Below are 15,098 nucleotides of genomic sequence, written 5' to 3'. Positions count from 1 at the left end.
TTGTGTTAATCGCTCCGAGAGGAGAGGGTGTGAGATCTAAAATCGTCCCACAAGGGAGGGTGTGAGGCTCACTTTCTATCATACTCCTTCTACTTAAGATCCAGTGTTCCTGCAACTCTAATTCGACTCCACCATCTACCCACGCAAGCCTATTCTGCCAACAGAAGATTTGTCTCCTCTAGAATTTTCATCTATTGTGCTGAGAGAGTGATTTCTTATTCTACAGATCATATGCTGTCAAAAACTTTCGTTCCTTAACAGTTGATCTTTGATTTTTTTTTCCGATGTTGATAAAGATCTAATTCTTTATCAATTGATCTGTTTGGTTAAAAGATTAAAAGCCCTAATCATAGTAATTTCTTAACTACCGCAATCCGGATTCTTATCATCTTCTTGAATTTTTCTCACAAATTTAATATTTTATTTTTTCTCATTCCATACATATTTCTTTTTACATTTACTCGTGAGCATATTTAATTTCTACTATCTGTTTATGAAATTCTCTATTGCTAGTTGTTTACTGATCTCTCGAATGACATTCATCTGTATCATTTAGATTGATCTCACTTTAGTCTCGTATCAATCAATCACGCCTCCTGAACAAAATATAGACAACTATACTGTCTGTCCTGAAAATAATGAACCTCTAACCGGACGTGATTTATTGTTGATGAATAAAAAAAAATTTGATCATTAAAATTAATTTTCTTTTTCTCCCTCCTTTGGAATTATCCCGCATCACTAAGAGTATTGGAATTAACTCCCAGTTCCAGAACAAATTGCAGAGATCAGCAGCATCCACTCATAACGTAGGATTCAGGTGCAAGAAATAAAACAGTAATGATTTGTATTCAACCAGAGCAGTAATTTCACATTGTATTGACCTAGAAACTGGGATGAAGACAAAGGAATTGGAAGCTGTTTGCTGAAAATCCTCTGTCAGCATTTCAGATTTTAGCCAAACTCTAATCAAAAAAGGGAACATGCAAAATCTTCACAATGAAGGTCTAAATCTCACCTTTATCCAATATTCACAGTTTACATCATGCCCATGCAGAACAGAAACCAAGAAAAATCAAATCAATGAGAATTTCTCACATTCTCATCCAGTGAAATATGAGGATATCAAGCAGGTAAGATCTGCTGTCAATGGAAACTAACAAAAGAAGAAGAAATGTGGCTTAAAGTAGGGGCTTTGTAGGCAGTGGCTTCTTTGACGATACAGGATTCTTTGACGACGCTGGCTTCTGTTCAACCTCAGCAGTCCTTTTCTTGTCCCTTCTTTCCCTCTTCTTCAATGCATTCATGTGAGCTTTAAGGACCGTTGCATAAGAAGCTTGAAATTTCTGGTGATCCTTCGCAGAGAGCTAGATCATGCATTCCAATGACAAGGAAACATACGTGAACAAGCATTACTCGAATAATTTTTTAAGAAAACATAAGTGAACAAGCATTACTTGCATACCTTTTTAAGATATACTTTCCCCTGTGCATTCTAATTTTTCAGTAACTAAAAAGACAACTACTAATAATAAGAGTATCCAAATGTTCACAAGTGAAACATTTAACACAGATTAAGAGAAAGTTTTGGCAGAAAAATTTATAAAGCGATGTCACATAAACCAAGAAAGAATTTCAGGGGGGAAAGGCTGAACTGCTGAACTTCTGAACCCGCTTCCTCAAACCCAAAGTTAAGGAGGTCAACAAAGTTATGTCTTAAAATATGAGCCAAATGAAATTATCCTCCACGCTCACTATAATATATCTCCCTGATTTCAAAACCCGACTGCAATTAATTATATTATGCACCCAATGATGCAATTGCCAGCACATCAGCATGATGAAGACAGACTACCCAAAATGACAATTAAGCTGTAAAAGCAATCAGCAAGCAATAAAATTGAGAAATTTAAAAAAAAAAAAAAAGAAACTTAGATGGGATTTTTTTTCTTTGAACTACAGCTCATACATTTCCACAATCTAACCAGTAAGAACTACTAGAGTATCATGGTTCATTTTGTCTCATTTCTTCTGTCTCCCATGTTACTCAACCTTGCTGACATCTCAAAATTCCTGACATGCCTTGCAAAAGCAACCGGACAACCCATGCTCATACAGTATTCACTGCAGGATCAAAGCTTACACCAAATATCCATCATCCTAGCGGAAGGTTCACAGAGCTTCACAGAAGCTCGTGAAACAATTCAAGGCTGAGAAACTTTGAGCCACAACTTTAGCAGATGCATGTAGGGTGATAGGGCATCTCTTCAACATCTTCGGTTCTGAGGCATGTGAAAGTGATGCTTCCTCTAGGTTTCTACAAACGTAACTAACTTGGTGAAAATATACTTTTCCATCTCTCTGAATAGGGAGTATGATCCACAATTTTAACCAGATCCCACGCTCAATCATATGAGTGTCATCTTTCCTCACGGACCAAAGTGAACAGTAAATTTGTATTTTCTTGGACAAAAGCATTAAGTCTCTTGCAGGTTAGAGAAGGAAATTTTAAAATCAATTTCCTTAATCTTTATGCATCTTTTCAAAGGGAAAAGATGACTCCATTAGACCAAAATCTGACAGTGACAAACATGTTTTAGTTGATTGGCCTACCAAAACGAAACAAAGAAAACAGTAGGGATATTTTTCCTGTTTCAGCTAATTATACAACTTTGATTCGGCTTCAAATGTATGCACACCTAGATTCCATCCATTTATAACAGGATAGTAACTATAAAACATAACAGTTATAATAAGACAGGCATTCATTGTAAGTAGCCACAGTTCCAAGTCTTTAAAGATGGCTATCAAGTTTTTACATTTTATACATCATAACATATGCATTAGAACAGATACAACATTAATTAAAAACACCAATAGCAAACTCAGATGACAATATTTTTTGTGAAATTAGTGCACTTTATACTTGAAAACTGTGTCAACTTTGCTATAATTATATATCCACATAATATGCATGAGCATGTGTATTATATGTTACATTTTAATAATTTTCCAAATTTCTTCATTTCTTCAAACTTGAGTTCACTTTTCCGGTCTCCATCTGTATCCAAAATGAAATGAAAAGTTCGAAGGTTTGACAAAGGATGGATAGAAAACTGCTCTCTTCTGCTCCTTCACCAACAAGCCTTACCCATTGAAAAGGTTGCATATGATCTATCAGAAGTTGATGATGTTAAGTCAATTTCTCAACCAGAAGCCATACCCTAAAATCTAAATTGGTGCTGCAATTATGCTCAAGGCAACTTTAGCCAAGAGAAAATCCTGCTACGAAACAAAATAAGCTAGCTAGTGCATTGGAAACCTGCATTTTAAGCTCATGCAAGCTCTTTACAATACTAATTTTCCATATCATCATTGTATTTGCTGAGATACTTTTTCCTTACTTCATATTCAAAAGGCACCAGCCTCAGCATATTTTTGTCAGCCTTTTCAAAACAACTGGCACCTATACCAATCGCCAAAGTATCCAAGGGAAGGGCTCATTTAGTTCACAGGAAGAATTTTCCCTCACTAGAATGTTTTTTTTTAGGAACCTGATTCCTAAGAATATGATGCCTAAAAAAATAGTTTTGGTATATCTGATCGACCATAGAAAAGTGGCACATTCTAGAGTGCCTTATGTTTGGGTGAGTATCTATTTTCCTAGGAAAGCTGTATAAAATACCTATTATACTCAAAATAAAAGAAAAGAACTTCTCTCATTCTATTCATGGATTTTAGAGTACTTTTGAGAAAAAAAGATCCCAATTCTCAGCCCATGGGAAAGCCAAAAACCCATGTCCCACATGGGTTTTTCTTTCCCACGAAACATAAGAACTTTATTCCCATGGGAATGTCACTTCCAATTTCTCTCTTCTGAAAACTCCAACCAAATAAAAGGGATTTCTTCATTTTCCTGTTGATTGCACTTCCCCCCTTCTCTTCTCGTGAACCAAACAAGCCCTAAATAGCCTAACAATGGGCTACTTCGATACAATAAAGTAATATAGCGATAGCCATAACTATCAAGCCTTGTCCCAATTACATAGGATCCGTTTTATAAAATCGTATACACAAGATTAGTATTTAAAGCTGCCTCGGATGCTAAGTCATGCTTTTCATATCCTTTCTCATATACTTCATCCATTATATCTAGGCCTTGACCTCCTATTCCTACATTCTTCAACAAAAACTTTCCCCTTCTTATTAGAGCTCCCTCTAATGAATCCTTATTCACAAGCCTTGTCCTACCATATAGGGTCAATCTTATGAATCCTTATCCGCAAGATTAGTAGCTCGGGCTGCCTCCAATATTAATTCAAGCTTTTTCATATCCTTTCTCATATACTTCATCCATCGCATCTTGGCCTTGACCTCCTCTTCCTACATTCTTCAACGGAAACTTACCCCTTCTTATTAGAGCTCCCTCAAATCTCCATTGCATAGGTCCATATCCTCTCAAATGATTTCCATCACTTTGTCCTTAATTTATACGATTCCTATGACTCATCTAGCACAACTTATTTCTTACTTGATGCATCTTGATTTTACCGCACATCCATCTCAACATTCTCACTTCTGCTACATTCAACTTGTTCTGTTGAACCCTCTTTATTGTCCAACTTTTTTGTAGCATTGCAAGCATTGTTGCAATTCTATAAAATCTTCCTTTTAAGTCATCAAGGTATACATCAATCACATAGCACCCCAGCAGAACCTCTTAACTTCACCCAGACAGCCTAAGTTCTATTACTTATCTTTATGTATCTTTTGTATAATAGATCCCAATAGGAAAAAAAAAAAAATAATCACTTCGGTATCTCATAACCCTTAATCTTGATTAGGCCCTCAACATTGCTATATTCACTAAAATTATTATGTTGAATTTTAACCCCGTATCCTCGGAAGCCCTTTTACCCAAATCCAATTTGTCACAACAAAAGTATATACAAATGTAAACATATAAAATTATCGATAATAATTGATCATAAAAATGGTCTAACCATTAATTGATGCTTTACTTCAGTAGATTTATGCCCATGGCATCACATAAATGAAAACAAACAAGAAGATATAGCACGTCACCCAAGTGACAATGCACTTTAGGGTAATTATTTTAGCACTCAAATTAGTCACACATTGGGACACCTCAAAAATCATGCCTAGTGTTGAAACTTTAGCTGACACTGTTTTCGGTCTCAAGAAAGGTCATATTGTATCAAGTATCCATAACCAACAACCCATAAACAAGTCAAGCAACCACCAAGCTTGGTGTGGAATTGTTTGAAGGAAGCATGGTTATAACCTCCGAATAAACACTGGACAAATAAAAATATAAACGTTGTGGTAGTACCACGTATTAGTTGTATAGAATTATTACAGATAGTTTATTTGTTACCTTCACAATAGGCACAAATACGATTACAAGCTGATACATCATGTAGTAGACATACTAGCTATGAAAAACAAGTATATATTAATCAGAGTATATCCCTGACACCAACTTGCTCCATAACTACCAGGGACATCAATACAGAAAATGCTTACCAACTCAAAATGTAAATGATAAGGGAAGAATGAATCTTTAATAACCACAGAATTAACTACTGAATAACATGTAGCTATTCAGTGGCATGAAAAATTCAATGCATATCAAATGGTTGTCCATTAACACCATTTTTTATCGACCACTTAATCGGAACACAACTTGTAGACCCCATGTAACTCCATGTCACACAGAACCACAAATTAATTTGTCAAACAGGGTGTAGACTATGACCCGTGTGACTATTTCTAGGCAAGTTTGCTAGGATGGGCAAACAACAGAACTTCGTAACTCCAAAAATAACAGGAAACAGTTTTATCGGTGATCTTACATGGATCAACATAATCAAGTGCTGTAAAATAGCAAGTGGTCCTTCTTGTCAAGTTATAAATAGTGTTGAATCTTCTTTTGTAGCTTGGCTGTGGCTTTAAGCCTGTGTTCTCTATGATGATGGTTTAAGATGGTTTCTCTATATGTTTTAGGTGTGGTTTGGTTAAGCTCTAAACTGTTTAGAGTTGATGGGTTTTGTGTGATGTTGTAGGAGGGTTTGTTAGGTTTCGGCTTTTTTCCTTGAGCTTGGACAGGTATTAACTGCACATTACGATTTTCTAGGTATGAATACATAGAGGAATGCTAACCCTTGGTGCCAACATGAACGGATCTCTGAAAATGATAAAACATATAGTATCTTAAATGCCTATGAGATATTTAATAATCCACTATGCTTCTTGAAACATGTGAAAAGTAAAAACGTAAACTTTCATAAGATAATACCACCACCAAATAAAGGAACCTCCAAAGGACCCACCATGTTTTCCTCTTCAAAGTTAATTCCCTATCCACCAAGAAGTTGTACCATTATTAAGTACATAATATTTTGTCGCAGAAAAGGTCATATATAGAAAGAGCTCTGAATAGATTATTAGCATTCAATCATCCTTCCATGTATTCCATATATATAAACATGATGTTCAAGGATTCATGTTCTAATGGTACAGATGCACCCTGTGGGTATCGTAAGTTTAGCAAGAAAATGGTACCTAGCATGAGTTTAGGACACCATTTCTCTCTTGCACTAGGGCATCCTGACCATCTTAACCATCCCGGTTGCATCCCAACAATTAGGACGCATCGGGACACTGAATAAATTGGGACAATTATTTATTTTTTCCTTATATTCATGTTATTAATAATTTTTTTCAGTCCATCTTGATCATACCATCCCATCCCAATTCCATATTGTCCTCAAAGCAAACTAAGACAGGGCCTGATACTAAGTAGGAAACCCCTGATATCACCTTTTTCCTTCGTTTTGCAAGTACAAATTTTCAACAAAACATATCGCTTCGGAATTTCTCACTTGGAGAGAAATTACCATCACCTTGATAACTTGTACATACTAGCTATACTGCCAAAGAATAGTCTCACATCTAAATAAATTAACAAAAAAATGTCTTCCAATATACTATAGAAGTTTCCATCGGACAAAAACTTACTGTGCTTGGATTAAAGGAAAATAATCCATATTTGCATAACCACAAAAAAAAAAAGCATCAATAGTCACAATTGATGACACAGTCTATCCTCATAGGCTGATTCCTATGGTAATTGTGAAGGGGTACAGATTAGAGTTGTATAACCATCGCCAGCATACCACATAAGTTAATCAATTAAAATGATTATGGTCTCAGTAATAAAATTGTTCTATTGTTATAAAATTAACCAAAAGTTTTAATATTTCAAAACACAATTTTTAAGGAATTTTTTTTTCTTTGGGGATTATTAGTTTTAAAATTTTGGTCATAGGAAGGTCAGGGAGTTGCATTGGAGTTTGGCTTAAATAGCATGCAGGTAACATATGGTTGAAAAAAAAAAAAAATCCAAAATTTTATTTGAAACTTCTTTGCAACCATTTGATTTCTCTCTAAAAACCTATAGGAAGTGATAATAACATTCACTAAGGTTGTTTGATGCCAACAAAAGATTTGCCTATAAGTTTACTTGCCATAAGTGACTTGAGAACAATCTATTTGTAGTGGTTGGCTGCCTTTAAGTTGCAAACATGCAAGCAAGAAGAAATATAGCATGACACTTTCTTGCAGCATCTAGACTTGCAGCGAAATCGGATGTGCATCAAGTCGTGGGCACAACAAGTAGGAAGAAAGTGTGCTTGCACCCATGCATCCCCCAGTATGTTGCATGACCACAGCCTTAAGGTCCCAAACAACCCCAACCTCTTATAGAACAAATTGACAATCACGTTTGTTCAATCCTCCAGTGACCATGCTCCCCATTCCAGCAACTTCACTCCACTTGCAACATTTGATCACTTTCTTCAGTCTCAGGGTGCCCCTTCTTTCCCTCCAATGTGAACAAAAGACAACATGAGAAAAATGAGGGGGAAAGAACAGAAGAATAAAAAGGAAGTAGCAGCATGCTACAACACATCTTCCAACCCCCTCCCCACAAAAAAAATAAAAAAAACAAAAAAAAAAAAACTGATCAACATTCCACTTGGGACTAGCATATGATGGATGCATGGCTGCTGATATGGAAGTCCATTTAAAACAGAAAGGATCAAGGACGTTTGATGGTAGGGCTGAAATCGGATCGATATAAATCAGATACTAGTATATCCATATACATATTTGTTTTGTCTGATGAATACAACTACGGATACGAATATTATTCGGATGCAAAAATTCATATCCATATTTGTTTTAAATGAATACAGATACAATTCAATACTCAAAGTATAGATATAATTATGGATATAAATTAAATAATTAAACTTTATGACTATAAAATCAAAGATATTACTAAATAGATGATAAATCAAGTTAATATTATGTTTATATGGTTCTATTTTTTAAAAAAAATTAATAAATGCTATATAAAATTATATAGAGTTACAGATAGATTCAGATATTCGGATGCGGATCACATAGTTGTTTATCTATATCCTTCTTTTTTTACAGATATGGATACGAATATGAATATTAGTCAATCCTCAAATTTCTATTCATATCTGGATTGATTTGGATATGAAAATGGATCCAAACGAATATCATTCATACCACTTTCACCCCTATTTGATGGAGTTGAGATTTGTTGGATCTTGTACCCATGTGGGGATACCTAGTCAATGTGCCACATTGTTGACATGCCTGTCCAAGAGATATGTGAACGCCAATTAACCTTTATGACGATTATCACATGCTTGTTCAAGATTTGGTACAGAAGAGCTCATCTTTGATTCTTCTGTGACTATGCTCCTCTTTTCAACGATCCCCTTGATTACTTAATTTTGCTCTTTTTCTCCAACAATCTTATGGTGTTCCTTTACCATCCGCCTCCCCCTTTCTCCCCCCTTCAGCAACTCCAGCAAGTAAAGTGGGTGTTCAGCGAGATCCTAGGAAACTAAACAACATCTCCCCTGGTTTCAGCAGTGCTGATTATAAGGCCTGGCTAGTAATCAACGAAACCCTGGGCAACCCCCTCTCTCCTTCTTTCTCTAACTCTTTCTCCCTCTTCGCTTCCTCTTATGGTCATATTTGCAGGATAGTCCAAGCAGCAGGGCAGACCCTAGCCCCAAGTGCTAATTCGACACCAAAAGCCTAGCACAGATCCAAACCTGCTTCTTTCTCTTTGTAGTTCTTTAGCAGCCATAGATCTAATTCATGTCAACCTTCTTTACGGGAAAAAATTGACCAAATGATCTCTGATTATGATCATTCAATCTATCAGTGGTGACCTTGTGCTATGATTTATGTTCATGACCTTATGATCTCATTCAAAGACAAATATAGCTTAGGAACCCCAAATTTTTCAAATTGATCTGTCAATATACGATTTTTATGTTTAAAAAAAAGCTATATTGTTTGTTATGGTAATGATCCATGCATAGTTGATCTATTTAATCTGAAAATGATATCAATATAGTTTTCTGTTCCCATCTGTGTAATATGGAGGGGTTTGTGTGTTGGGCGCTGGTGTGTGTCTAAGGGTTGGCTCATTTCAATAACTAAAAATTGCTTCTTTGAGAGTTGTGTCTAAAGTGTCGTACCAATGTCCATGTTTGAGTGAGAGGTGCAGAACTTTCAGCTAAATTAAAGGATCCAGGTAACATAGGTTCTCTCTGAAATTGTTATGGTCTTTTAATCTCATTTTTGTGACATGAAATTGTTATGGCCTCTGTTCATTCTTGTCCATGCTTGCCAATATATGGAAGCAATGTATTGTTCTCATGATTTTGTTGTTCTCACGATCTGATCTATCGATATGTTTTTTTTTTTTAATACTTTCTTTCAGATTTTTCATGCTTGGGTTTTTCTAGGCTAATTAAAAATTGATAATTCTATAATGTATAATCTCATGATATGGTTTTGTTGTTCGCATCAGTTGTGTCATTTGATTTATCTTGCTAGTTCATGTTATTTCCATTATATATATAAGCCTTAGCATGTGCTTCCTAGAAACTATTTTGCTGGTGGCTATCATGATTAATTTAAATCTTGAAGGATGACAACTAAGTTAGCTTTCTTACAAGGTATGCAAACATTCTGCCACATAGAAGAGCTTATCCAATCCATTATTATGGAATGGCAGAATGAAGCAGCAGTGCACTTTGAATCATGCACCTAAGCCACATTGGTACCATAGTTTTACATAGTTTACATGCAATTCAAGGTTTGATTGGCTATTACTAATATGAGTTATCCGTTATAGCAAATGAAGGTTACTTCATGATCAAATTTAAGAATAATTTAATTTTTAACAAATAATTTAGGACATGAAAAGCTATGACAATTTTAAAATAGAAATATTACAAAGATCTCTTCATGTTGTAGGCAAGGACTAGGGAAGGACATAAATCTAATCATGGGCAGTGAAAGATCTGATATTCTGATTAAAATTGTCTAGGGATCTGATTTGTATGTTCATATTATCCCATTGATATTTGGCATCATATGTAATTGGAGGGCATCTAATTTTGGTCAAGGCATCTAATGCATGGACTTCTATTCCTTCTTGCATACACGAATGTATTACATCAGATTTAAATTAAACCTTATACAAGACTTCCCTCCATATATCACAGCTCATATCTTGGTTTAAACTGTAACTTGGAAATCCTTCCAAAACTCTTTCTCCAAGTCACATTAAATCATTCTCAAAATGATATCCAACCACACAATTCCTAAAGATCATTAATTTGAGACAGAATTACTGTCAAACACTAGAAAAGGTGATGAAGGGGAATAGTGAAATTCGTGGAGGAATAAACAAATAAAAGGAACAAAGAAAATGAGATGAGTTTAGATGAGAGATAAATGAACAAGGGAATGAGAAGATTCAAATGAAAGAAGAGCAAGCAGAGCAATACAACTAGATAAAGAAAAGTGCATACACAGGAAAGAGTTTTCTGCATTCTCACTCAAGAGCTCTTTAAGTCATATAAAATCATTAACCAAGGCAAATCATGCCTCAGTTAAAAAAATTAAATAAGATCCATAATCATCCCTTAGAATACCAAAAGAAAGAAAGTACATGAAGAATGAGACAAGTAAACAATAGAGGTATGTATGTATGTGTACAAAAGATTAGTTGTCTCCTTGTTCACACAAGGATATGTTTGTCTGTGATCCAGGCTAGTAACTTAACTAGCTTGCAAGGCCATCTGCAATTTCGTAGTTAATTGTGCCCTTATACATACAAGGATATGTTTGTCTGTGAATCAAGCTGGTGTTTTGACTGGCTTACAAGTCCATTTGCAATTTTGATACCCTTGATTCAAATTTTAGTTACTCTTGTTAACAAAATATTCTTCATACATCTAAATCTAATCATTTTCCCTGGAAGAAAGAGATATCAGCACTTCGTAGCATATTATAAGTCGTCCTTTAAAAATCCTCTCCCTAAAAAAAGTAATAAAAAACTGTAAAATCAATAGAAAAAACATGGGACTTTGTAATGTGATCTACATGTAACATTCAATTGTACGATGCATGAAAATGCATTTTGTGCATTTTTAGAAACCAATGCATGTATAGAAAACAAAATTTCACAAGATTTCCATAATTCAATTATAAATGCATCATAATAGTTAAAAGCTAACTTGACTAACGAGATTGTCCTAATTTAAGTGACATCAATTTGTGTGATTATAAAATTTAAACTAACACAACTTTAAAGACAAACTTCTGAAGCCCACTATTGATATTCTTCAGAAGGCTCAACAATAATTAGCATTATATAAGCTCTAAAAAATTATCCATATTCCTGACATGACATAATCATATTCTCTCAAACGGAATATTAACTTTTTAGAAAACCAATCCAAAAAAAAAAAAGAAAGAAAAAAAACGTGTAACTTATTGTCAAGTATGAAAAATAAAAAATACAAAAAAAAATGGTGTGATCATAGAAAGCCAGCATAAGTTGTTCTGTACAAATAGCATGACCACATAGAAGGACATAAACAAAAGAAACTAGTGTCAAAGCATAGGCATCCCACAATCTAGCATTATAAATTGTATTGAACCAGTAAAACAAAATGAGGTGAAAATTTTAAAAGAAGATTGATTAGTTGCGACCTACCGAAGTGGTGATCGTCTTTTTGCCATCAGTAGCACGAACAAGGCATCTGTATTCAATTGTTTCTCCTTCGGTCTCCATTTTCTTACGCTTTGCCTTGCTTTTCATAGATGCTAATATACCAGACAAGCAAAAACCAATAAGGGCCAAAATAAAAGATAAGATTCATTGCCTAGATTAAATATATAAACAGAAAGAAAATAGAGAAAAATAAAGAAACTTACAATGCTTGAGGGTGACCCACACAGAACCCTTCTCTTTGCTCCGCTCATACATACTTGTAAGCTCATTGAGAAATGGGTCTGGCTGTAGATGAACCTAAAACAAGAGAATTTTTAACAGAAAAAATAAAATTAAAAAAAAAAAGATATTAGAACCGTGGTGCATGTCTTGCAATGAACAAGAAACCACTAGGAAGCATGATAATCTAACAATGATAAGCTTAATATAGTTGTCCTGTTAGCACCATAAGATGATTAAACTAAAAGAGAACTTAGGAATTGGTTTCACAAAGTTTGTAACATCACAGAAAGACAGACCAAAATATATAGGTATATAAGCAATTTGAAGAAATCCATTTAGAGCCCCTAAAGAGGGGGAAAAGAACGAATGTCATAAGGTTTCTGTTGCTAAAAAAAAAAACTAGGACCTTAGAGTGATAAAATTGAAGAAGGTACCCAGTGAAAAAGTTATATAATACTGTTGAACAGAATATTAAGAAAAATGAAAAAAGACACATTCACAAATAAACAAATAATTGCAAAAAAAAAAAAATTCTTGCTAAGTATGATAAAGGAACATACAACTCATAAAATATCCATGCTTCTTGTCAATTAGACTTGGAAAACAAACACATGGACAAGAAAAAGAAAAGAACACGTAGCCAAGGATTTCTAAAACTAACATAGTATGACGTAGAAGAACAAACACCAAAACCCCAACGTGGTTTTAGATTCATCGAGAAACTTCAAAGAATCTACACAAAACGCAAGACCTAAAATCACTTTTGCATTCAAACAATTAACTTCAAAACTTAATCAAAAATATTGCATCATCTCGGATCAAAGATGGTATCGCGCAAGAAAAACAAAAACCCCCAAGGAAAAAAAAGGGGGAAGAAAGAAAAGGTCGACAGATTTACAAAAGAAATCCAAATCCCACATGGATCCATGCTATCAAACAGGAGTAGAATCAGATAACAAAGATTAACGAAACTATGAAAGAACTCCAAAACCCAACACGGATTCTTGCGATCAAACGCAGATTGGATCAAGAAAACAAAAGACGACATGGAATTTGGTGAGAATGGAGCAAATGGATCGTAAGAGAGGAAGGGAACGGTACCATATCGAAGGAATTCGATCTGTCTCCCGACCAGAGGCGGAGAAGACCTCGCAGGACTTGGAGTTTTAAAGGGGTCTCAGGGTTTGTTGTCCTGCAGAACGCGCGGATTTATAGGGTCACAATCATCTGAGCTTAGATGGCTTATTCTAACCAAAGAACAAATGCGGCTATTTCAAATTTTTACGTCATTTGCCACTGCTTGCAATATTTTTTTTTAATATATTTTTACATGATATTTATGTTCTCATTATCCACCGAATAAAAGTTCATTACGTAAGTAATTTAAAAAAAATATATTTATTAAAATAATATATTTTTTAATTTATTTATAAAAATAATATAAATCTATAAAACATCATTTGAAATGGTATTTTATAATCTCCACATCACCATCCTTTTGCCCCACATGATAATCAAAAAAATAATTAAAATCACTGATATTTCAAATGATGGCTTTGAAAACGTCATTTGAAAAACGTGATTTCAAATAAAAATTTTAATTATTTATTTAAAAAAAATAAAAATTAAAATTTTAAATTTATAAAAAATAAAAATTTTAATTTTTATTCAAATAAAAATCATCATTTTAAATTATTTTCTCTATTTCAAATTAATTTTTTAAAAAATATCTCAAAAAAAATCTAAAAAATAAAAAAATACAACAAAATAAAAAAAAATATAATAAAAAATAAAAAAATAAAATTTTAAATTTAAAAAAAATAAAAATTTGAATTTGAATTCAAAAAATTTACCGTTTCAAATTACTTTATCCATTTTCAATTAATTTTTTCAATAAAATATCCAAAAAAGAGAAAAAGTACCTCAAAAAAATACCATAAAAAAAAGAAAATAATGAAAAAAATTATAATTATAATTTTAAATTAAAAAAAAATAAAAATTTAATTTGAATTCAAAAAAATTATCATTTCAAATTACATTCCCCATTTCAAATTAATTTTTTTAATAAAATATCCCAAACAAGATAAAAAATACCTCAACAAAATAAAAAAATAAAAAAATAAAAAAATGAGAAAAAAATAAAAATTATAATTTTAAATTAAAAAAAATAAAAATTTTAACTTTAATTCAAATAAAAATTACCATTTCAAATTTATTTTTTTAAAAAATATCCTAAAAAAAGAAAAAAATACCTCAAAAAATAAAAAAAATTAAAAAATTCTATAAAAAGGGAAAAAATGGAGAAAAAAATGGAAAAAAGGGGAAAAAATAAAAATTGTAATTTAAAATTTTAAAAAAAAAAAATTTAATTTTAATTTAAATAAAAATCACTATTTCAAATTACTATCTCCATTTCAAATTAATTTTTTTAAAAAATATCACAAAAATAAAATACCTCAAAAAAAATAAAAAATAAAAAATACCATAAAAAAGAAAAAAATGATAAAAAATGATAAAAAATAAAAATATAATTTAAAATTTTAAAAAATATAAAAATTTTAATTTTAATTCAAATAAAAATCATCTTTTCAAATTACTATCTCCATATCAAATTAATTTTTTTAAAAAAATATTTCAAAAAAAATAAAAAAATACCATAGAAAATGGCATTTTAAAAAATACCATCTCCCATGGCATTTTACCAGCTTAAGAC

At 32.9% G+C, this 15,098-nt stretch overlaps 1 protein-coding gene across 1 annotated transcript; it reads right to left on the bottom strand.

Moving 5' to 3' along the window:
* Nucleotides 1–1,000: 1,000 nt before the first annotated feature.
* Nucleotides 1,001–13,627, bottom strand: LOC105034303 (signal recognition particle 14 kDa protein). The gene is made up of 4 exons (XM_010909401.4): nt 13,487–13,627; nt 12,367–12,460; nt 12,146–12,255; nt 1,001–1,367 (listed from the first exon to the last, which is right to left on the bottom strand). Exons 1-4 carry the CDS (start codon nt 13,487–13,489, stop codon nt 1,182–1,184), a joined length of 393 nt encoding a protein of 130 aa, XP_010907703.1. The 5' UTR covers nt 13,490–13,627; the 3' UTR covers nt 1,001–1,181.
* Between the last annotated feature and the right edge of the window lie 1,471 nt (nt 13,628–15,098).

This window comes from Elaeis guineensis, chromosome 8, assembly GCF_000442705.2.
Source record: "Elaeis guineensis isolate ETL-2024a chromosome 8, EG11, whole genome shotgun sequence".
In the NCBI taxonomy this organism is placed as follows: Eukaryota; Viridiplantae; Streptophyta; class Magnoliopsida; order Arecales; family Arecaceae; genus Elaeis; species Elaeis guineensis.
Note: the sequence above shows the minus strand (reverse complement) of the source record. Positions and strands in the feature narration are given on the sequence as shown.

Bases quoted from the DNA above. Each gene is read 5' to 3' on its own strand.
- LOC105034303 (XM_010909401.4), bottom strand. The intron at 12,256-12,366 runs GTAAGTTTCTTT...CTGGTATATTAG, and splicing joins GTGGGTCACCCTCAAGCATT to CATCTATGAAAAGCAAGGCA. The intron at 1,368-12,145 runs GTAGGTCGCAAC...TGCATGATCTAG, and splicing joins AAAAGACGATCACCACTTCG to CTCTCTGCGAAGGATCACCA.